The sequence below is a fragment of the Sphaerodactylus townsendi genome, linkage group LG04 (assembly GCF_021028975.2).
Source record: "Sphaerodactylus townsendi isolate TG3544 linkage group LG04, MPM_Stown_v2.3, whole genome shotgun sequence".
NCBI lineage: Eukaryota > Metazoa > Chordata > Lepidosauria > Squamata > Sphaerodactylidae > Sphaerodactylus > Sphaerodactylus townsendi.
Window position 1 is genome coordinate 14,032,292 of NC_059428.1, and position 25,118 is coordinate 14,057,409.

The window sequence follows — 25,118 nt, forward strand, 5'->3', positions numbered from 1 at the left end:
ACAGTATCCTGCAGAACTTCTGCCGATCAGAGTGGACAACATGAACTACAGGTAGATTCTATGTAAGGCAATGTCAAATGTTAATAAGCCATCTCTAGATGCCAGGCTATACTGAATTACAAATCCCAGTCTTCAAGATCATTCAGAAATCTGCAATATCTTGTGAGTGTCCATACGAATGAGTGTCCTAAATTCGGGTCCTCCCATGGTCAATAATGTTACATGTCACAGATTACCAGACTCCAATAATCCGTGTGTACTGTAGGTGATTGCTGCATATCAAGTCGTTTTCTGTATTTGAGAGTCAGCATGGTGTAGTGGTTAAGAGCAGGTGCACTCTAATCTGGAGAACCGGGTTTGATTCCCCGCTCTGCCACTTGAGCTGAGGAGGCTTATCTGGTCAATCAGATTAGCTTGTGCACTCCAACACATGCCAGCTGGGTGACCTTGAGCTAGTCACAGTTAGAACATAAGAACATAAGAACTAGCCTGCTGGATCAGACCAGAGTCCATCTAGTCCAGCACTCTGCTTCTCGCAGTGGCCCACCAGGTGCGTTTGGGAGCTCACATGCAGGATGTGAAAGCAATGGCCTGCTGCTGCTGCTGCTGTTCCTGAGCACCTGGTCTGCTAAGGCATTTGCAATCTGAGATCAAGGAGGATCAAGATTGGTAGCCATAGATCGACTTCTCCTCCATAAATCTGTCCAAGCCCTTTTTTAAGCTATCCAGGTTAGTGGCCAGAGTTAGTTCTCTCTGAACTCACTCAGCCTCACCTACCTCACAGGGTGTTTGTTGTCGGGGGGGAGGGGGGAGGGAAAGGAGATTGCAAGCCCCTTTGCATCTCCTTGCAGGAGAGAAAGGGGGGATATAAATCCAAACTCCTCTTCTTCTTTCTTGTTTATTCATCCAAAATGCTCGGTTTATTCTCCCTTGACGCTAACCTGCAAGCCTTATTTCTGTCTTACAGCCAAAGAATTACACAATTTCAAAACAATCTTTATGGGACTGTGGCATCTTTAAGATGCCTTCTGGCTAGAAGCAACCTTTGCCAAAGAGGAGTGGATAGCAAAGACATACCAGTTTGAAGAACTAGGTGTGGAAAAAATGTCAATGGCTGGTGTAGTCATAATGCTTCCTGCTGCATTGGACACCGGGGAGGAGGCAGTTGTTAAGGAGGTATGAGGTTTCTTTGCAAGTTCTTTTAGACGCTGTTCCTGTTGGCATGAAACAGAGTTGGTGTTAGAAACCCGGAAACAAGAATCATAGAGTTGGAAGAGACCCCAAGGGCCATCAAGTCCAACCCCCTGCAATGCAGGAACTCACAATCAAAACATTCCCGACATATGTTCATCTAGCCTGTGTTTAAAAACCTCCAAAGAAGGAGACTCCACAACTCTCCAAGGAAGTGAATTCCACTGTTGAACAGCCTTGAGGGTCAGGAACAGTGGTTCTCAACCTTCCTAATGCTGCAACCCTTTAATACAGTTCCTCATGTTGACCCCCAACCCTAACATTTATCCATTTTATAGATGGAGAACACTGATGCAGAGAGTCTTAGGCGACCCCTGTGAAATGGTCGTTTGACCCCCAAAGGTGTCCAGACCCACAGGTTGAGAACCACTGGTCAGGAAGGTCTGTCTGATATTTAGATGGAATTTCTTTTCCTGCACCTTGAATCCTTTACTCCATGTCCTAGTCTCAGAGGCAGCAGAAAACAAGCTTGCTCCCTCTTCAACATGGCATCATTTCAAATATTTAAATATAGCTATCATATCCCCCCTTAACCTTCGCTTCTCCAGACTAAACATCCCCAGCTCCCTAAGCCTCTCCTCGTAGGGTGTGGATTCCAGACCTTTTACCATTTTTGGTTGCCCTCCTCTGGACACATTCCAGCTGGTCACATGACGGCTGAGCAGAACAAAGTCCAGTGGAACAGACAGATTTCAGCAAACAAATGCAGGGTTTAAAAGGTGCATCTCTGGGATGATAAATCAGTCACTTGACAAAGGATGCCCCATCACTCGGAAGGGACGTCCTTTGCAAGGAATAAGAAACATCAATAAAGTAGGATCTCTATTCTAACTTGTATCCGATGAAGACACTTTCAAAAGCTTACACCCAGAAAATCCTGTTTATCTCTAAGGTGTTAACTGGACTCAAATCTCGCTCCGACTGCATACTGACAGTTAAAGAGCTAGATTTAGGAGGTGTAGGAGGTTAAAAGCTTGTGTATCTAATCTGGAGGAACCGGGTTTGATTCCCCGCTCTGCCGCCTGAGCTGCGGGGGCTTATCTGGGGAATTCAGATTAGCCTGTGCACTCCCACACACGCCAGCTGGGTGACCTTGGGCTAGTCACAGCTTCTCGGAGCTCTCTCAGCCCCACTCACCTCACAGGGTGTTTATTGTGAGGGGGGAAAGGCAAGGAGATTGTAAGCCCCTTTGAGTCTACTGCAGGAGAGAAAGGGGGGGATGTAAATCCAAACTCTTCTTCTTCTCTTCTAGATTTGAGTCCAGTAGCATGTTGGAAATGGTAAATGATTTGTCTTTTCTGAAATCTCTATGATGAGACGATCCAGAAGGGAACAACGACCTACCTTTAAAGCTTTTAAGCGTGCCTGTTCTTCTTCTAGCGCGGCTTGTTTTTCCCTTTCATCTACTTTGGTGAGTGACAGGCCGGTGCTTGCAAGGGAAGAGACGGCATTGGAAAGGGTAGTTGCCCTAGGAAAGGATGACAGCAGGAAACCTGGTGGTTACGCACATGACGTGACAGGAAAAGATGCTCAGCGAGGTTTGGCTTCCTTTTCCCTAGCTTTGAGGAACGCACAAGCCAGTTACGCTGTTTGACCTCTGTGGGCATGACATAGCAAACCACAGAATTACAGAGTCGAAAGAGACCTCCAAGGGCCATCAAGTCCAACCCTTCGCAATGCAGGAACAAACAATCAAAGCACTCCTGACAGATGGCCATCCAGCCTCTGTTTAAAAACCTCCCAAGAAGGAGACTCCACCACCCTCCGAGGTAGTGCATCCCACTGTCGAACAGTCCTTTAGAGCACAGGTGTCAAATTCGTGGCCCTCCAGATGTTATGGACTACAGTTCCCATCATCCCCTGCCAGCATGATGCTGGCAGGGGATGATGGGAGCTGTAGTCCATAACATCTGGAGGGCCGCAAATTTGACACCTATGCTTTAGAATCTTCTGGTTCCTTTAGAAAAAGACAATACAATCTAACCACTTTTCTCAAAACCATTAAAGGTGGTTGTACATAGAGGGTTTTCCAATAGAGAACATGTTTCAAGACCACCGGGGTTTCATTTCCCTACTGTGAAAGACACGCCCCCCCAGCACAAAGTTGCTGATTATTTCTTTATCACTTGAGATGCTAGCAAATCCACCACAGCTGCACTTGCTTTAATTCTCTGAATTCAGGGTTGAATTTATTGGCACAAGAGAATTAACCCCACTGGGATGAGGTGCAAACTGAGTTGTTACAAGCAGAGAGCGACTTTCAAGACTTTTAGGGTATTAAAGATGGGTGATCTCCCTGAGCTAGCCTATGGCCACTTAACCTTGACACTTGTTTAAATTGGGTTAATAAGCCCCAAAGGATACAGCTATGTTCATTAACCTTCAAGGTAAACATTAAAGACTGTATTACTTTCCACCTTTTCTACAAATTAACCGAAGGCAAGACCAGACCCATGTGTGTTCACCTGCGCTGCTCTGCAATTTTCTACTCTGCTCTGCTCTGCTAAACAGCTCCATCCTTCCAGAAACTAGAAGGCAGACAGCACGGTTACAAAACTAATGAGCGAGGAGCTTGTAATACCAATGATCGACAGTCCAAGGGTGCAGAAAGGGACAAATGTTTGTTGAGCAAATGAGGAGGAGGAGGAGGAGGAGGAGAGGAGGAGGAGGAGGAGTTTGGATTTATATCCCCCCTTTCTCTCCTGCAGGAGACTCAAAGGGGCTTACAATCTCCTTGCCCTTCCCCCCTCACAACAAACACCCTGTGAGGTAGGTGGGGCTGAGAGAGCTCCGAGAAGCTGCGACTTGCCCAAGGTCACCCAGCTGGCGTGTGTGGGAGTGCACAGGCTAATCTGAATTCCCCAGATAAGCCTCCACAGCTCAGGCGGCAGAGCTGGGAATCAAACCCGGTTCCTCCAGATTAGATACACGAGCTCTTAACCTCCTACGCCACTGCTGAGGCCAACAAAAGGGAGAGATGAAACAGCCAAAGCTGGTGTGGTTGTTCAGAGCAGGTGGATTCTAATCTGGAGAATCGGGTTTGATTCCCCGCTCCTCCACCCGAGTGGCAGAGGCTTATCTGGTGAACCAGATGTGTTTCCGCACTCCTACATTCCTGCTGGGTGACCTTGGGCAAGTTGCGGTTCTCTCAGAACTCTCTCAGCCCCACCTACCTCGTAAATTCTTTGCTGCGGGGAGGGAAAGGGAAGATGACTGTAAGCTGCTTCGAGACAGCATAAAGGTAGAGCAAAAGCAGGCTATAAAAACCAACTGCTCTTCAACTCTTCTAGGAATTTGACCTTGACAGAAATGCAAAGGAATCTGCCTAGCGCTGCCGGAACTACAGAAAGACTGGGCACAGTTTCTTCTTTGTTTAGAACAGCTCCGGGATGTTTTCCTGTTGTCAACCCTGACTCTCAGCTGCTTGACACGATGGGAAATTCCAAGGGCAGCAGAAGCTGGCTAGAGATTCTCAATCACCCACTTCCCAAAGCTAAAAGGGAAGCAGCCTGATAATCTGCTGGCTTCCCCTCAGCTCAACAGTTTACACGGTCCGGCTTTGCACTTGGGCTCTGCTCCTCAACTCCTAAGATCTGACGGCTGCGGACGGGTGGAGCCCCGTTTCTGCCCCTTCTTTGGGCTTCCCTGGCTCTTTGGTAGCTCAGTTTGCTATTCCACAATATCCTGCATGCTTGGAGTTTTCTCCAGGAATGAGCTCCCTTATACTGGTGGGCGAGCCCCAGTGGGTTGCTTCCTTGGTCCACGTGACAGTTCTGGGCACCGCAGTTCAAGAAGGATATTGACAAGCTGGAACAGGTCCAAAGGAGGGCAACCAAAATGGTCAAAGGTATGGAGTCCATGCCTTACGAGGAGAGACTTGGGGAGCTGGGAATGTTTAGTTTGGTGAAGAGAAGGTTAAGAGGTGGCATGATAGCCATGTTGAGATATCTGAAGGGATGTCATGCTGGTGAGGGAGCAAGCTTGTTTTCTGCGGCTCCAGAGACGAGGACCAGGAGGAATGGGTTCAAGGTTGAGGAAAAGAGATTTGACACAAACATCAGGAAAAAACTTCCTGACCGTCAGGGCTGTTCAACAGTGGAATGCACTACCTCAGAGTGTGGTGGAGTCCCCTTCTTTGGAGGTTTTGAAAGAGAGGCTGGATGGCCATCTGTCAGGAGTGCTTTGACTGTGTGTTCCTGCATTGCAGGGGGTTGGACTTGATGGCCCTTGGGGTCTCTTCCAACTCTGTGATTCTAGGAGGCCTGCCCATATTAAGATACGATATCAGAGCTCTCCAGTAAAGAGGGACCAGAGAATTGTTTCAACTCATCTACAGCGACAGTGTGAAGTGTTCCATGGTGATTCCCTTGATTGCAAATTGCACACTGTGCTTCACTGGCAAAAAGCCTTTAACACAGAGTTCAAGCATCTCTGCTCTTTTCAACATTGCTGCAGTTCCTAGCAACAAGTACTACACCAAACTCGATACCTCATCAAAAGGCAGCTGCATCCTAGTGGAAAACGTGTTACCTGAAACATGAACGGAAACACTATGGCACAGAAGCAATTATTACACATTTATAGTCAACCCAATCAGCTCCCTACACGGAAGCCACGACTGCACAAGATTTTCAACAGCTATCCCATTTTGTCAGGAGCCACCTTACTGCTGCATATTCATTTTTTTCCTGGATTGCATGCCTTCTGGCTACAGCATGGCACTGTATGCATAAATGATTCCCACAGATCTCCCAGCAAACAAAGAGAAGGGTTTGGCCAAGCAGCTTACTGTATATGTTATAGCACAGTGGTGGCAAACCTATGGCACGGGTGCCAGAGGTGGCACTCAGAGCCCTCTCTGTGGGCACGCGCAAACAGAGTTCGTCATGTGGTAGGGAAACTTCCATCACACAATAACATCTAGGCTGGCCTGGAAGCCGCTGGAGCTCAATTATTACGCATTAAACCTAAGACCTAGTTTTGGGGAAGCAGTGTAGGTAACCCTGCTAAGCGCTGTTAAACCCCACTGATTTTCATGCAAAGAACTAAAGCGCGATCCTTTACCTGGGAGTAAGCTTGGTTGCTGGCAATGGGGCTTGCTTCTGAGTAAACCCTCCTAGGGTCATGATTCACCCGTTGGAAGAGTTGCACAGTTGCTTCAGACAAATCCACCGACTACCACCAAGCTTACTCCTGAGTAACACACGCCTCAGAGCCAACTGTTTTTTCTAAACTAAAACCTCAGTATTCAGGTTAAATTGCTGTGTTGGCACTTTGCGATAAATAAGTGGGTTTTGGATTGCAATTTGGGCACTCGGTTTCGAAAAGGTTCGCTATCATTGTTATAGCACGTGCAGGGAATTTTATGAGGGAGCTTTCAAACAGACATTTCTCGTCTGAAGCACAAAATGCTACCATTAAGGAAGAAAAAAACCTTCGGCTTAATTCTACAAAACATGTGCTTGGTTCCGTTATTCGAAGACATAAACAAAGCATATTTCAGGAACCTTCAGATGCGTTGTATAGTCTTCACTGCCAAGGACAAAGCTCACCTGCTTGCGTGAGTGGAATCTTTGATTTTCTTTCCTTCCAAAGACGCCAAGTGCTGTTCCAAAGCATCCAGAAGACTGCTTGGGGCCTGCAAAACAAAGGATCAGTGACGCTTCGGATGTTAACGGCCAGAAAATGTCCAATGTCCCAGGCACCAGCTTCACAGCTTAAAACAGAATTCAGCGACAAGCAGGTGAACACAGCCAACTCTTAATTGCTCCTAGTTCCGAAGCAATGTCCCCCGTAAGCCGCACGGCTGCACAGACACCGTATTGGTGCCAAGCAGATTGGGTGGTCGCCCAGCAGGGGGAGCTCTCGCAGACAGCTCAGTTCCGCTCAGGGGCAGGGAACTTCCCTGCAGTTTCCTATCATGGTTAAAGGACTATTGTTCAGAAGTGTATTATATTAAGCACAGCTGGCCGGTATGCATCTGTTTCAATAAACAACTGATTCTGGAAACTATGAGAATTAAGGGAAAGGTCTCCAAGGAAAAAGGCCGCTTACATCATACAGTTCTTCTACATTCCAAGGAATTCAACTCAAACACAGCTATAGGGAACATGTTAAAGCACTATCGAAGTTGGCCAGTGAAAATTAAAATGGATGATTTGCGCTCATCTATGGAGACCAGGTGGCTGGCAAGAAGTCAACGGAGTACAAATGTTGTATAGGGAAAATCTGCCTCCAGAACTTAACACAGATCAAAAACCCAGAGCTTTGAAGTAGAAGCTTTTTACCAAAGTTTATCGCCAAGCATCGTTAACGGTGAAATAAAATATAAACTGAAAATATCTGGGCCTGAAGTTTTGAGGGCGGGTGGATGAAGGCACCCCAGCCCCACTTGGATGAACAACAGCAACCCATTAGAGAACAGCACCCAACCCTTCTGATTACAAAAGCCTGAAAATGCATACGTCAACAACAAACGTGTAAAGTTATCTACCTGAGAAAGATCTGGTATGTCTCCTCTGTCTATCCCCACTTGCTGTAACAACAAAAAAGATTTTAATAAGATGCAGGCCTTTTAATCGTGTTCAGCTAAAGACAGGATGACGAAAGCACGCTGAAGGCAATATCAAGAAAGTAAGGAAAAGCCATCTATGGAGGTTCATATAAAGCAGGGTCTAGGTCAAAATACGATGATTACTGAAATAATGACTGCTCAGAAGAAGTCATTTTTTCAATAAGAAGTGAACAGTGGGGGTTTGCAGAGAACTCAGCCTGTGAAGCTTTTCCTTTAATAACCTTCAATAATAATGTGAGCTCCCAAAGGCATCTGGTGGGCCACTGCGAGTAGCAGAGCTGGACTCTGGCCTGATCCAGCAGGCTCTTTCTGATGTCCTTAACCTGGCCCAAGACGGCACCATACGCCCAGAGGTGGGATCCAGCAGGTTCTCACAGGTTCCCGAGAGTAGGTTACTAATTATTTGTGTGTGCCGAGAGGGGGTTACTAATTGGTGATTTTGCCACGTGATTTTTGCCTTAGTTACGCCCCTCCTCTCAGCAGTAGCATATGGCAGAACTTCTGACAAGCAGCCTAGCAGGAGGCGCATCGGCGTCCCTGGCAGCCTGCCACTGTATAAAATTGGATTTCCCGCTTAAGGACGTGGCGTAGTCGTCCTGCCACCCAGGAGATGCCGCCACGCCCCCTTATCGTGCACCGCCCAGCGCCCCTATTGAAAGTTAGTTACGCCACAGTCTGAATCCCACCACCATGGGAACCTGTTACTAACATTTTTGGATCCCACCACTGCATACGCCACTGCGTTTTGGGCCAAATTCTGAGAAAGCACAATCTGTCTCAAAGACAAGAGAGAAGAACTACAGCGATCGTCGTTGGCCTCGATCGTGCTTCGCTCCCTGAGAGTCAGTCACTCGCCTGACCCCTACGGGTCTGAAAAGGCCATATGCAGAGTCACATTAATAAAGCAGATTTCCTGTTGAACCCCTAAAGGTAAGTTAAAATGTTTGGGACTGTAATCTTGGCCAAGATGCAAACTTGCACACACTCTCCAGCTGATGTCAATGAAAACATCAATGTTCTTGTTATTCAACGCGGTCTGTGAGAAAGAGAAGGCGGCGGGAGAAAGGCGGATGGAAGATTTCATTCCTTTATCACTGATCCCCCCTCCCCCCCATCTCAGAAAGTCACTGAGGGGGATGTGGATTATCATGGATTATCACTGAGCAGGCTTTGTGCAAGGAAGATGAACGCCACTGTCAATAGACTAGGCCACAGAATCACAAAATCATAGAGCGGGAAAGGTCCATAGAGGCCATCTAGTCCAACCCTCCACTCAATGCAGGACCACACTAATGATTATCCAGCTGCTGCCTGAAGACAGCCAGCATGGGGGGAGCTTACCCTACACCACAGGTGTCAAACTCGTGGCCCTCCAGATGTTATGGACTACAGTTCCCATCATTCCCATCATGATGTAGTCCATAACATCTGGAGGGGCACGAGTTTAACACCTATGCCCTACACGGTCAATTCCATTGATGAGCTACTCTTACTGTTAAAAAAAAATTCTTCCAGAAGTCCAAGGGGTACCTTTCCACCTGTAATTTAAACCCAGTTTGTGTGTCCTATCTTCTGCTGCCAACAAGAACAGTGCCCCGCCCTCTCTAAGTGACAGCCCTTCAAATACCTAAAGGGGGAAATCATGCCCCCCCGTCCCGCCCGCCTCCTCTTCTCCAAATTGAACATTCCCAAGTCCCTCGGCCTTTCCTTATAGAGCAGTAGTGGCGAACCTATGGCACAGGTGCCAGAGGTGGCACTCAGAGCCCTCTCTGTGGGCACGCACAAACAGAGTGCCTCCCACACATCTAGGCTGGCCTGGGCTGCTGGGCTCAATTATTAGCATTAAACCTAAGACCTAGTTTTGGGGAAGCAGTGTAGGTAACCCTGTTAAGCATTGGGAAGAACTAAAGGACGATCCTTTACCTGGGAGTAAACTCAGTTGCTGGCAATGGGGCTTACTTCTGAGTAAACCCTCTTGGGTTGTGATTCAGCCATTGGAAGAGTTGCGCGGTTGCTTCAAAGCAAAGCCACCGTCTACCACCAAGCTTACTCCTGAGTAACGTACAGTAACGTACAGTTACTCAGAGCCTCAGAGCCAACTGTTTTTTATAAACTAAAACCTCAGTATTCAAGTTAAATTGCCGTGTTGGCACTTTGCGATAAATAAGTGTGTTTTGGGTTGCAATTTGGGCACTCGGTCTCGAAAAGGTTCGCCATCAATGTTATAGAGCAGGGGTAGGGAACCTGCGGCTCTCCAGATGTTCAGGAACTACAATTCCCATCAGCCCCTGCGGCGGCGGGTGGCCATATGCGGCGAAGCGATGGGGTTCTGGTCCCTGGTATCGGAAGCTCACTGATATTAGAGAATTCCAGATAGCCAGGAATTACCCCATCTCTACCATGGCCACCGGCCATGCTGACAGAGGCTGATGGGAATTGTAGTTCCTGAACATCTGGAGAGCCGCAGGTTCCCTACCCCTGTTATAGAGAGTGGCCTCCAGGCACCTGATCATCGTCCCCACTCTCTTCCTACTGCGTTCCAGTGTATTGTGCTACTCTGCTATAGGGTCTTTACTGCATACCGTCACCCAGATCCCACCCTACCCTCTCCTATCTGTGCCTTCACCATCCAGACATCGAAACCTAAAAATAGATGGAAGCGCAGGCACCATCATCACTTAACATAATTCTACCAGTGAATATGAATCAGGTGAGTTTTCGCTAATGCAAAGCAGTAACACTATTAGGCTGCTTTAATCGCACGACGACAAAGCAATGGAGAGGAGACACGCGCTTTGATAGTGCGTATCATTACAGTTCCAATTAGGACAAAAAGATTTCCAAGCACGGAACTGCAGCGCCGTTTTGCAGCTGCACAGCACAACATGCAAGTTGATTCAGTACTTAGGTGTGCGTTGATGCATCGCTGATTCAGGCATCATGAATCAAAGATTCATCCACGTGATGCACCTCCTGGCTTATCATTTAAATGAATCATCATCACTGGCACACAGGTGACCTGTGTGAATCGTTCACACAGCCCCTTCCCATGCCGAGACTGATGACCAAGGGGTATGAATGAGTCCTTGGATCTGAACCTAGATCTCAGCAGCTCCAGGGACTTGAGTGCTGTGTTGTTTTTATTGTCCAGGTTACGGCCGTAACAGCCACCTCCGCATGACCTAAGCAATGATCGCTCCCTGCAGATAATCAATTTTTACCTCTGCGACTTTGAGAAATTCGGAAATCCTCGTCATTCTAGTCAGGAACTTCTTGTATATGTCGAGGCCTTCTTTGCACTGGTTCTTTTTCATGTCAAAGTATTTTTCTGTGGAACAACAGAATTGAAGGCGGGAGTCAAGATTATTTCCTGTTTACAGCACACAACAGTAAGGTATTCAGGCAGCTGGGAGATCAAGGATGTTTGCGAGGAAGCAAGCAGATAACCTTTGCGAGCATTCTTTGCTGTAGCGAGAGATCGAACTAAGTCTCTTTTTGTGTTGACTGTGCAGATTAAATGCAAACAACAGTTGCAAATTGAATGGTGATGACTGAGTTGAAACATAAAATGAAACTAACCTTTAAATTTTCCCCCAGGTATTGCAATGACAAGATGAAATCCACCTTCAGCAAACACTGCATTTAAGGTTTAGTGCAATGACCAGGTGACATCTACAACCCTAATCAGAGGTGGGATCCAGCAGGTTCTCACAGGTTCCCGAGAGTAGGTTACTAATTATTTGTGTGTGCCGAGAGGGGGTTACTAATTGGTGCCCCTCCTCTCAGCAGTAGTGCGCAGAACTTGAAGCAGTCTAGCAAGAGGTGCACCGGTGTGCGTGGCAACCTGCGCCTGTGTGCATTCGTTTCCCACCCAAGGACCGGTGCAGCGGCTGTTTTCTTGCCACAGCCCCGCCCAGGAATGCCCCGTTACCGGAATGCCTGACCACGCCCCTGTCGTGCCTCGCCCATCCCCATTGGCGCTAGGCCACAGTTTGAATCCCACCACCATGGGAACCTGTTACTAAAATTTTGGGATCCCACCACTGACCCTAATCCTATTTCATTGTTCACTGAATACTCCATCCTAGTAATTGTATTGGCATAGACTGTGCAAATCTACCTTGAGTCCCAATAAAAGAAAAGTGAACTATAAGTAATGAAAATAAAAGCATGTTATGCGAGGAATGTCTTAACGTATCAAAACTTCAGTGAAGTCAATTTTTTCTTGTGTTTATATTTACAATACAACTAAGTTAAAGTTGAAAAGGGCTCCGATAATCATGATGTTAAGTGTGCCATTCTGGGAATATGGAATAAATACAAACCTAGACTATGTGAAAGAGCACCTATGTGCCTTTCACCACAAGAAGCATTGTACAGACAGGAAAAAATATTTGTAAATGAGTGGATAACATTTTGTGATATAGTAGATTTTCCACAAAGTTAATTGATAGAACTGTTACTAACAAAAGGGACAAATTCTTTTATGCACAACTGTTATAACAATTTGAAGCTGATGAAAAGCGAATGGTCTTGATTATTATAAAACTGAATCAGAACAGTCTCCATGTACAAACAATGATCATGTTATAGCTAAGATGCATACACTTTTGTTGAGGTATGAAACAGAAGGAAAGCATGTGAAAGATCGCATGACAAAACAGGCTATGGACTTTAGATATAACATACAAATGGAACAATGGGGGAATATGTAGTTAAAGTAAAATTTACTTTAAGTTCTAGCTTGAAAGAGAATTTTTATAATTTGATCTATTGATGGTATGTATCACCAGAGAAATTGGAAGAAATGCAAAAAAAAAAATGTTTCGAATCCGTGTTGGAAATGTGAACACCTTCAGGAGTCATTTCACCATCTTTGGTGAACTAGTAAGGAAGCCAAAATATTCAGATTAAAATTCATACATTAATCCAGAAGATTTAAAATAACTAATATACAAATGAAACCAGTGGCGTATCTTTTGGGATTAATGGACAGGCAGTCCAGGGGATAAAAATGGAAATTTGTTTTTATATTTACCTAACACCAGAAGCAATGATATTATATGTGCAAAAGTGGAAAAACTCATTTATCCCTAAAGCTGAAGATTGGTTAGTGAAGCTGGTGAAGCTGGCAGAGATGGCACCACTTACTTCATTGATCAGAGGGAAGAATCTATCGAAATGTATTTATAACTAAAAACCCTATATGGGCATTAATTGCATAAAACAAAAAAAATGAACAGATGATTTGTGGTTTTGAAGAGTAGAGGATTAAAGATTCAGCTATATTAGAGGAAAATGTGCATCTTTTAGGGTTAGCAATTAAAATTTGATTCTTCATTTTTTTAGGAGCAAGTTGTAAACTAAGATTAACTACACTTGGTGTGGAAGAAGTCGGAAGTCTTCCATTCTGTGACGGTTTATCACTAGATGTTGGTATCATGTCTTGTAGGGGGAAAGTCATAAAATGTGTACCAGAAAAATGAGTTTTCTGTATTTAAACACATAAAATATGACCCCCTGTCCTGATTTTAGAGAAATCATTTTTAGTATGAGCTACCCAGGTCTAACTTGCTTGACTTACCTAGCCCCCTCTGTTTGGTACTCCTACTATTAGTAAAGGGTGCCGATCAGTGGTGGGATCCAAAAATTTTAGTAACGGGTTCCCATGGTGGTGGGATTCAAACTGTGGCGTAGCGCCAATGGGCTGGGAGAGGCACGACGGGGGTGTGGCTGGGCATTCCGGGGGCGGGGCATTCCTGGGCGGGGCTGTGGCAAGGACGCAGCCGCTGCATCGGTCCTTGGGCGGGAAACAAATGCACCCAGGTGCAGGCTGCCACGTCCTGCTAGACTGCTTCAAGTTCTGCGCGCTACTGCTGAGAGGAGGGGCGTAACTAAGGCAAAAATCACGTGGCAAAATCACCAATTAGTAACCCCCTCTCGGCACACACAAATAATTAGTAACCTACTCTTGGGAACCAGTGAGAACCTGCTGGATCCCACCTCTGGTGCCGATCCTTCTGCTGACTAGCTTCTCTGCAGGTAACATGCAAGTTACATGCAAAAATTTAGTAGCTTAAATTTATCTCTGTCAGAAAAAGTGTTTACCAGATAAAATTCCTGTCGGAGACTGAGAACAGTATTAACCTTTCAGCGGGGGAGAGAATGGGCCACAAGCAACACTTTGTCTGCACTACACTTTTCTGGAGGTCTGGAAAGCTACTCAGAATTAAAAGGGAAACTCGGACTCCCAGTCTGAATCACGTTGTGACCACATCCCTGAAGACTGAAATGGAAGTTGCTCAGTGACAAAAAAAGTCACCTCCTTTCAATAAAATGAAGACGACTGCCGGCTTTGCAGTTTGGTTACTTGGGTAATCGGACATAAAGAAGATTACAGCTTAAGGAACAGTGTTGTAATTTTTCATCTCGAAATACAGACCCAGCTTGGTGTTCAGGCAACCTGCCTGTTTCTGTTTACATGTAAAGAGACACAGAGGCTTAAAAAGAACTCCTCAAAACTGCCTTGGTGGCACTTCCAAGACGACACTGCTGTCTTGCTTACTAAGGAGGAACAGACGTGACAAGAGGAGAATAAATATTTACCCAGCAGGTTAATAATCCCTTCATTATATGCTGCGAAGAGTCTGATGGCATCTTTGAAGAGAAGCATGAAGGCAGCATTAATTACACCGTTTGTAAGTTCGTTGCTGTTGACCTGTTGAGAACATGAAAGGAAGTTAGCAGAACGGGGAAAACTCCCACAGTTATCTCCACAGTTATCTCTTTTCAGAACCCTACGCAACACACACACATGCACGCACGCACGCACGCACGCACGCACGCACGCACGCACGCACGCACGCACGCACACGGCCATGATTTAACAGAAATCGATCATAAGCTTTTGATGCGTAGCCAGTGCTGTAACGAAAAAATCCACTTCCTGTTGGGCAGCCAAAGTTCAATACACATCCAGAAAGGAACCACACAGTAGATGTACAACATGCAAGGAGGTGCAAAATCAGTGATTTCTTAAATGCTCAATCTCAGTATGAGTACTGGAGAAATTACTACCGGTGAAGTAATCGTGAATGGGAGCCCTCAGCAAGGGAGGCATGAAACTTAAGTTGAAAGATCGTTCGCTCAGCCCATAAAGGCAGCCTTTCCCCGGTTTAGCCACTGCAACGAACCACTTACATTGAAATCCAGAAGAGCATCCATTTGGTTTTGTATAATTGGTACTGTTTTTAGGAGTTTCTCTGTATTCATTGTCCTCATCACTCCATCCGCCCTAACATGGAGAAACGGGGGAAATCAAGAATCAGGAAAGGCAGCGTGACCCTACCAGCTCTGCAAATGCTCTATGTATCCTCTGTCTTCATCTTTAACAGTCTGCCAGTCCCCTCCCAGGTCTTAGGTCCGGACGCCATCTATCCAATTATAAGCAGGTTGTGTTGTATTGCTGCTACTGATTTTATTGTAATAATTGATTTTAATGGGGTTATTCGGTTTGTTTTTTGTATTTGTACTTTATTGTTCTGTCTGATCTGTACACTGCTCTGAGCCCTTTGGTGGTAGAGTGATTTATCAAATGAACGAACGAACAAACGAACAAACGAACTGTTTATATATTAATGGTCCCATTCTGTCCAGCCCTTTGCCTGGATAACGCAGCCTGTAGGATTGTGGAGGGCCGGCTGAAAGGAGAGCCCTTGTATTCTGCAAGAGTTTTTCTACTACAGGATTTCAAAGCACAAGCCAGATTTGGACTCTCGACAGCTACAAAGCTTGCTGCCTGCTGAAACTTGCTCGGCATAAATTTGCATATTTATCTTAGCTATCTTTAGGAAGTTGGGGTTTTTTCCTGCAGAATGCTGCATTTCCAGAACCATCACCGAAAGTTTCAAAAGCAAGCAAGCAACTTGAAATATAAAACACCAACATTAAGATCCTTTAATTTAGTACAACATTTGCTGATTTCAAACTCTTTAGATAACTTCTGACGGATTTTTTTTCTGCATTAAAACCCATTACCTAAAGAAAAACATCGAGAAATGGTAGAATTCCTGTAGTTACCAGGATGATTTTTCAAAAAGTTTTAACACTGCTGCTTTCAATATTCTTTTTCTGATGGACAGAACATCAACATCAGCTCTATAAACCTCTCTATCTATGTATCTATCTAGATAAGGAAGGAGGATTCAAAATGGAAGAATTAGGGATACGGAAAATATTAAAGGGGAAAAGGAACAATAAGCAAACTATATAAAATTCTAATACAAAAAGAATTGGAGCTGGAACAAATCAAAATTTGCATGATTAGATGGGCGCAGGATATTAATAAAACAATACAATTTGAATCCTGGGAAAAGGCCTGGAAAGATTTAAAGTTTACTCAATGCATTAGATTGAAAGAAAAGTTCTACAAGACGATGCACAGGTGGTATCTGTGCCCAAGTAAATTAGCCCTGATGTATGAAGGAGTATCCTCTCAATGTTGGAGGTGCCAGAAAGAAAACGGCACCACATATCATATGTCAGTGATGGTGAACCTTTTCGAGACTGAGTGCCCAAATTGCAACCCAAAACCCACTTATTTATCGCAAAGTGCCAATGCGACAATTTAATCTGAATAACCCCCTCAAGCAGGGGCCAGGCTGGTGTAGCCTCCAGCAAGTCCCACATGCGCCGCTCTGCGCCTCTCTAGCATCTCTGCCGTCTCTGCCCCACCCCCTCCCAGGCAGCAGCCACCTGGAGCACAGGCACCAGGCCTGCCAGCCGAGTCCTCCATGCTCACTGAGGTGCACGCACATCAAGTCCAGCGGCCCAGGCCAGCCTAGATGTTTGTGTGTCTGGGGGGCAATTCCCCCCCCCCCCACATGACGAACTCTGTGCACGCGTGCCCACAGAGAAGGCTCTGAGTGCCACCTCTGGCACCCGTGCCATAGGTTCGCCACCACTGTCATATGTGGTGGAACTGTGACGTAGCTAAAGATTTCTGGTTAAGAATTTACAACATTAGGAAAATATTAGGAATTAATTTGAATTTCCAACCAGAGCTTTTCTTGTTAAACATGGTGGATACTTCTGTTAATAGACAAAATAAAAACCTACTTTTATATATGGTCACGGCAGCCAGAATCCCGATTAAAAAAAAATAGAAGAAGACTGCATGGCTGATAAAGGACCGGATGTTTCTACTACTTGACTTTGTTTGCCTTGATTAGCTTTCAAACTTATTTAAAAAATGAAATGTGAACAATAATGTAAATGTTTGGCGACCATTTAACGACTACCTCCAAATTAATTCTGAATTTGGAAATATGTTAAACTACTTCCAATGCTAGAAAACAGCTAACTGATTTATTAATGGTTATATGGTTGTACATGAGGATAAAACGAGCTTTAACTGGAAGCCACAATAGATGTTTTGTTTTGTATGTTTCTATTCATTTTGATTTTTTCTTATTATTTTGAGTGTCTGTTAAATAGACAGAAGTATACCTCTTTAAAAGGAATATTATGTGGAGGTATATAGTGGAAGATTATGAAATGATGGTTATAGCATGTGATACACAGATGCAATACGCTGAGTAATTGGTGCAACGTTAATAGATAAGTTTGTATTGTTATTTTACTTGGAAACTAATATCAATTAATGAAAAAAAAATCTATAAACTTCTCTCAGCACAAGATGCAGTACTTTATCTAAAAAAAGTCACTTGGGGATTATTTCACCTCAGGAGGTACATAACGGAAACAAACCTAATCGTTATTTTATATCCTGCTTTTATGGATAACATGGCCCTCTGGATAGTTTGTAAAGTGCTTTGTAATGAGAAAAAAAAAAGCTTTTAACTTCCCTCAAAGCATTTCTTAAAGTATGTTCCTTTAAAGGAACCTGTACTGTGCGCTGGCTTCAACTAGACTTTCTGGGAAAGGAAAATTTGGGAGCTGCCAGTCTTCCACTGGAACGGATATGTTTTACTTTAATACAGACAGCATCTGAGGTAGAATACACCAATACTGTATGCAAGCCAACAAACTCAGTTGAACCTGTGACTGGACAAAAGAACGGTAGCTCTATGGGCAGTATGCAGAGGTGGGATACAGCAGGTTCTCACAGGTTCCTGAGAGTAGGTTACTAATTATTTGTGTGTGCCGAGAGGGGGTTACTAATTGGTGATTTTGCCACATGATTTTTGTCTTAGTTACACCCCTCCTCTCAGCAGTAGGGCGCAGAACTTGAAGCAGTCTAGCAAGAGGTGCACCGGCGTGCATGGCAGCATGCGCCTGCGTGCATTTGTTTCCCGCCCAAGGACCAGCGCAGCAGCTGCGTCCTTGCCACAGCCCCGCCCAGGAATGCCCCACCCCCGGAATGCCGGCCACGCCCCCGTCATGCCCCCCCAGCCCCATTGGCACTATGCCACAGTTTGAATCCCACCATGGGAAGTATACCCAGTTATTCCGGATAGTATTCCTATCAAGTTGGGGAGAAGGAAAGAAAGAGAGGATCTGAACTTTCAAACGAATAAAAGCATTTTTTTTTAAAAAAATGTTTCATTAATTTTTTCAAATGAGAATCACAAACATAAAAAAGGAAATATAAACAAGAAAAGGACAAAAAAGGAAAAGAGATACAGCTACTCCTAAGTTGGGTACATTCTAATACACTGGACCTTAAAACTGTAACACTAATATCATTTAAATAGAACATTCTATAATTTAAAAATGCATTGCCTTCTAACTTTTTGTTCCAAAACAGCGATAAGCATCTGATAATCAATTACTTGTATTTTAATTATTCACAAATTGATAACCTTACTATTATTATTGATCTCACATAATCGATTCAGTCTCCAATAAAAAATACAGTTCCCATTTCTCTCCAAACTCTTGGAAAAAAGGCATTTCAACAGCTAGAGCTGGTAGAGAGCTTTTAGAAATGCCTTCTTAAGTCTCTTCCTTGAGTTTGAATTTCTCCAGCACATAATTTTAAGAAGCCCTAGCGTAAAAATTCTTAATCAAGAGACCTCCTGGCAAACTACCTTCTTCTTTCAACCATCCATTCAAAAGCCTCTGCTGCCTTTCTTGAAGCAGTGGCTTGAAGAAAAAAAAAGATAACAAGAACCTGAATTTGGAGAGTGTGCACATTCTGGTAAGATTTGCTATGAAGAACATCCAAAATTCAGTTTGAAACGTATGCTTTAGTAAACTAACTTACACGGCACTTGTTTTCCCAAAAGGAAATTAGTGTGTGTATGCAAATACACAAAACAACTGAGCAGCAAAGTCATCTGACCACAAAGTAGATCCTGCATGCCTTCGGAATCAGCACTTCCTGCTATTCAATATATTATCATTACTACTATTTTACAAAGCCACACACAAATTCCACAAGAGTTACTGGAACAACACACAGAGACGGAAAGCGAGACTTTAGAGCAGCTCTTACCCTCGTTTTACTTTTGTGAAGTCGAACGCTACTTGTCTATAAGAAACTGCTTTTTCATTCAGATACCTGCTATAACGCCTGATAAATGTGGACATATCGTACCCTGGAGGAGAAAAGGCCAAGAAGAAAAGGTTAGCTCGCTTTCGCGCGAAGGGTAATGAGCAAACGTTAAAAGCAGCCGCGTTAAAAAAGTTCCACTTTTCAATTCTTGAGCGTCAGTTTCGAGGCCATTAGAAGTGCTGAAACATCTATAATCAGAGTCTTAAGTACAGCTTTAGAAAAACTGTCCTTCCTGTTGCCTTATGCCAAATTTGAACTGGCACAGCTCTCTCCACCTGCTTCCTGCCACCCACCCTGCATGGGTGGAAACTCAAAAGAGTTGACTCGGTCTTGGTGGGCTCCTATACTTAACTTAAGCACAAATTACAACAAATTCTAGGAGAGGTAGTAATGCTATATATGGAAGGGAAGGGACTTCACCCTCAAATTTAGTGTATTCTAGAAGACATCAAGGTGCAAAAATTTAAAAGCAAGTGGAAAGATCTCCAAGAGAAGGATGGAACTTCTTGAAGCAACAACTTAGTCCTGAGGTTACAATGATGCTACAGAAACACCTTCCAGGAGGGTACAGCCTTCGAAAGAAACCAAACGTACCTTGCAATCCGCTTTTGTCCAAGAAATTGCTCAAGTTGAACAATGTGTTTCTGGAAGCCAGATACTGGATGAAACGCTGAAAGGAATAAGATCAGTTATTTGTCAGGAGCTAAACGTACCTTCAAGAATGTTTGTTCATCATCGTGACAGAAGAAGAAAGCAAAGTATGTTAGGAGCATCATAAGCTATATGAGCCATTATATGGCCAGCACAAACCCTTCGGTTTACAGCTGTTTTGTCATATTTATATTGTTTTTCCCACAGACTCCCAAAGCAGTATGCGTTATTTTTATTTTATTTATTTAACTTAATATACCGCCCCATCCCGAAGGGGCTCTGGGCGGTGTACAACATAAAACATGATACATAAAACATCATAATATATTAGCTAGAGGAGCGAATCAAAATTATAATATCTACGCTCCATCACTATAAATCCCATTTAAAACAGCAGTTATTTCTTAGTACAGGCATTCCACGAAACCCTTACTTAAAACCTAAACCCTCCCAGAGAAGAGGGGGGAAGACAGTGGGACCCGATAATGTTAAGGACCCCTATATAGCAGAGAGGAATAAAGGGGGGCACACTCAGCGGCTGGTCTCTCCAAAGGCCTGGTGGAACAAATCGCCGAGATCCCGCAGAACCCGGACAGGTGGAGGAAGAGTGTTCCACCAGGCCGGAGCCAGAGCCGTAAAGGCCCTGGCCTGAGTGGAGGCCAGCCGCATCATTGAGGGGCCAGGGACCTCCAGTAGATTGGCCTCTGCTGAACGTAGAGGCCGAATTGGGACATATGGGGTAATGCGGTCCCGAAGGTACGAGGAAGGTGGTCTCACAGGTATTCTGTCTTATTCTGTCAGCCGCTTTGAACAGGTTCCCTAGAGATGTGCCGTAGAACTTCTCCAAATAAATACACAGACTTTGAAAACAAAAAAGACAAGACATTCCATAGTAAAAGAAGAGACAGGATGGAATTTACACAACAATTCAGTCGGGCAGATTTGGTAGTCTTGCTTAGACGAATGCACTGGAACTAGTCTATGGAGCTTCACTCAGGAATGAATGGGAAGGCCAAGGCAGCCCCGCAAAGGGACCCCATCCACCTTCATGTGACAAAAGCCAGCACTACTCCTTCTCCTTACCAGCCACAGTTCAGGGCAAGGGGAACTCTGGAACTCACACACCTGGTGGGCCACTGCGAGTAGCAGAGAGCTGGACTAGATGGACTCTGGTCTGATCCAGCTGGCTTGTTCTTATGTTCTTATGGAACAGGCAGTGGCCTCTACAGCAGCAGCCCACCAGGATGTTACAGATCTGCCCCTGCTTTTACTCCTCTGACTGATGACTGGATGTCCTTCCCCCTTTTCTGCAGCCTCAGAGCGACTGGAACAGAGCTCTGAGAAGGGAAGCAAGTTGGCTGGAGCTGGGGGGGGGGGGGGGTTGAAGGCCAAGGTCAAGCCAGCCCATCTTATCACCAAAGTCACGGGAGAAAAAAAAAGATGCACCAGCTTCCAATAGACCTTATTTCTCAGGCTGATGACAAACACCAGTTCCCCACTCTTCAGCATTCTTAGAGCAACTTATAGATGGAGGAGAGTTCACGCAAGGAAGAGGAAAAGGTAACCCCAAGCACTGGCAGCCATCAAGAAAGGCCACTGGGGAAGAATAGATTCTGGAGTATAGCATGGATTCACTGCAGAGATTAAGGAAGCTATACCTGGCATGGTTGTCTTATAACAGACTGTCACTAAATGTGGCAAGGGAAATGCCCGAGGTTCAAGCTGGATTCAGAAAAGGAAGAGGAACTAGAGATCAAACTGCAAACGGAAGAGGAACTAGAGATCAAACTGTGGTGTAGTGGTTAAGAGCAGGTGGATTCTAATCTGGAAAATCAGGTTTGATTCCCCACTCCTCCACCTGAGTGGCAGAGGCTTATCTGGTGAACTAGATGTGTTTCCGCTCTCCTACAATCCTGCTTGGGTGGCCTTGAGCGAGTCGCAGTTCTTTGGAACTTGTAGGCCACCTTGAGTCTCCCTCACCAACATGGCATCCCTTCAAATATTTAAACATAGGTATCATGTCCCCCCTTAACCTTCGCTTCTCCAGACTAAACATCCCCAGCTCCCTAAGCCTCTCTTCGTAGGGAACGGACTCCAGACCTTTTACCATTTTTGTTGCCCTCCTCTGGACACGTTCCAGCTTGCCAATATCCTTCTTGAATTGTGGTGCCCAGAACTGTGCACAATATTCCACGTGAGGTCTAACCAATTCAGAATAGCAGAACACTTAAGGGTTTGGTAAGTTAAGTGCAATTGTGACACCAGCTAGAAGCACAGTTACTTCTTGTGCGTGTGCCCGCGGCCTGGCAGTTTTTGCTCCTAATGTTTCACCTGATGTCAAGTTGCTTCTGACTCACGGTGACCCTACGACTCAATATCCTTTAGAACATCGTATCGTTAACAACCTTGCTCAGGTCTCACAAACTGAAGGCCATGGTTTGCTTGACTGAGCCAATCCATTTCACGTTGTTTCGTCTTCTTTTCCTGCTGCCTTCAACTTTTCCTAGCATGATTGTCTTTTCCAGGGCCTCTCGTCGTCCCATGTGAAGAAAGTACAACAGCCTCCGTTTAAACATTTTAATTTTAGGGGCAGCTCAAGCTTGATCTTGGATCGGGAACTCACTTTCACGCACCTTTTTATCAATGATAGCTTGACTAGCAAATCGCACTTCGAACAGTGGAGGGTAGATAGTGTATTGTTGAAAGCTCTCACGACCAGAATGAACTAGCTGTTGTGGATTTTCCAGGACATGTGGCTGAGGCCTGGTAGTTTTCGCTACTAACATTTTGCCTGCATCTATGGCTGGTATTTTCAAGAGGGATGTCACAGTAAATTCTCTCAACGGCACAGTATCATGGAAAGAAACATACCTAACCATGGCATGCCTCTGAAGATGCCAGCCATAGATGAAGGTGAAATATTAGGAGCAAAAACTACCAACATAAGAACATAAGAACTAGCCTGCTGGATCAGACCAGAGTCCATCTAGTCCAGCACTCTGCTACTCGCAGTGGCCCACCAAGTGCCTTTGGGAGCTCACATGCAGGATGTGAAAGCAGTGGCCTTCTGCTGCTCCTGAGCACCTGGTCTGCTAAGGCATTTGCAATCTGAGATCAAGGAGAATCAAGATTGGTGCGGCAGGTCGAGGTGGCAGCTCTGCCCGATGGAGCTGAATGCGTCCTGCAGCTTGTTGACCAGCGGGATCAGCTCCTCCATGCCCCGGTTGCCCATGGCGACAGCGCCCGCCGGACCACTCCCCTCGTCAGCCCCCAGCCGCAGCCGCAAGTCCACAGTCCCGCCACCCAGAAAAGCCACATCAGCCAGACCAGGGGTCTGCAACCTGTGGCTCTCCAGATGTTCATGAACTACAAATCCCACCAGCCCGCCAGCTGATGGGAATTGTAGTCCATGAACATCTGGAGAGCCGCAGGTTGCAGACCCCTGGGCCTGACAATAGACACTACTTGCAAAGCCCAACACAAGGTGGACGGGAAGTTTGAAAAACCAGAAGGCATTTAAAAAATATTCTGAATGCCTTTTGAAATAAGGCTAGATCAATTCAACTGCCTACTCAGAACAATGAATGGGATTATGTGCATTAAAGGCTGGCCACTTTAGATGTTTGGCCAAACAGTAAACAAATTTAAGCATGAGGGAAGTGACACTTCAGATGACTCACATCAGACCCATTCATTCCTCAGCCTTGGGCAGCCACAACTTCCTTCTGCTGCACTGATCAAACCCTCAAGGGCCAAAAGAAAAAAGAAGAGATGAAGGAGGCCTCTGTGATGGCAGAACACAAGGCAAAGAGCAGTCCTTAGAAGCAGATCCTGGAAGGTGAAGTACCAGGAATAGGGGAAGGAACGCAGTACTATGCAAATGTATTCCCTCCCCACAGGAAGCGAACTTTTGTGATATCCGGAGGCAGAGCTAACAGCGTCTGACTGGAACATAAAAAGAACTTCTCTCCCTTTATTCTTACAGGTATCACCACACCCGTAATGGAAGCGCAGAGAAACTGTCAACAAAGCACAGTTTTGGAAACCGGAGCCACTGGGGGTCACAAGTTCTAGAACACCCACGGGAAAGATTACAAGTGGCACAGACGTGGAAAACTAAAGGATGCCACTTCAAATAGGGCATGGAGTTATTTAGAGGAAGAAAGAAGAAGAGTTGGATTTATATCCCCCTTTCTCTCCTATAGGAGACTCAAAGGGGCTTACAAACTCCTTTCCCTTCCCCACCTCACAACAAACACCCTGTGAGGTGGGTGGGGCTGAGAGAGCTCCGAAGAACTGTGACTAGCCCAAGGTCACCCAGCTGGCGTGTGGGAGAGTGTACATAAGTAATACACAGGTTGAAGATTTTCCTCCTTTCTAAAGAAAAACCCACACACTGTTTCAGCCGGGGTGGCCATACTGGCCTGCAGAAAGAGAACAAGGTTCAAGTTCAGTAGCGCCTTTGAGACCCGCCAACTTTCCCAAGGGTGTAAGATTACAACAGTCATTTCTTTGCTTGGTTTCTTGAAAACTCATAACCTGGAAATCTTTAAGGTGCTACAGGAAATGTGGCTGAAGGGAGGGGGAGGAACACCCAATGCTTTAAGATGGTGTTTCGCCAACATGTCTGATGACTTGGGTGCTGTGTGGTTTCCGGGCTGTATGGCCGTGTTCTAGCAGCATTCTCTCCTGACGTTTCGCCTGCATCTGTGGCTGGCATCTTCAGAGGATCTGATAGTAGGAATGGAAAGCAAGTGGAGTATATATACTGTGAGGTCAAAAGGTGAGGCCATCCGAATAGAGTAGCCTGGCATGTGAGTCACAAAGAAGTCTGTAGAATGTGAGTAACAATGAAGATAGCAAGGTCAATAGGTGAATTCATCTGAATAGAAACTTCTCTCTGTGATACACCTCTGAAGATGCCAGCCACAGATGCAGATCCTCTAAAGATGCCAGCCACAGATGCAGGCGAAACGTCAGGAGAGAATGCTGCTAGAACACGGCCATACAGCCCGGAAACCACACAGCACCCAAGTGATTCCGGCCATGAAAGCCTTCGATATGTCTGATGACGTTTCTCCAGTCTGGCTCAAACAACATTTACAGGGCAGGGGTTTTTTTTAG

The 25,118-nt window shown here is 45.3% G+C and overlaps 1 protein-coding gene across 9 annotated transcripts in view; it reads right to left on the reverse strand.

Moving 5' to 3' along the window:
• The window catches only part of PICALM (phosphatidylinositol binding clathrin assembly protein), a 102,039-nt gene that overhangs the window by 36,768 nt on the left and 40,153 nt on the right, over positions 1 to 25,118 (reverse strand). For all 9 annotated transcript variants that reach the window (XR_007244245.1, XR_007244247.1, XR_007244246.1 and 6 more), the window contains exons 3-11: positions 19,938 to 20,013; positions 19,284 to 19,386; positions 15,026 to 15,119; positions 14,432 to 14,543; positions 11,047 to 11,153; positions 7,745 to 7,786; positions 6,804 to 6,889; positions 2,596 to 2,719; positions 1,078 to 1,214 (exon numbers count right to left, since the gene is read on the reverse strand). Coding sequence is in view for 5 of the 9 variants with exons in the window: in XM_048493256.1 (XP_048349213.1) it covers positions 1,078 to 1,214; positions 2,596 to 2,719; positions 6,804 to 6,889; positions 7,745 to 7,786; positions 11,047 to 11,153; positions 14,432 to 14,543; positions 15,026 to 15,119; positions 19,284 to 19,386; positions 19,938 to 20,013 (881 nt within the window). In the remaining 4 variants the exon portion in view is untranslated. The remainder of the gene's footprint in view (positions 1 to 1,077; positions 1,215 to 2,595; positions 2,720 to 6,803; positions 6,890 to 7,744; positions 7,787 to 11,046; positions 11,154 to 14,431; positions 14,544 to 15,025; positions 15,120 to 19,283; positions 19,387 to 19,937; positions 20,014 to 25,118) is intronic.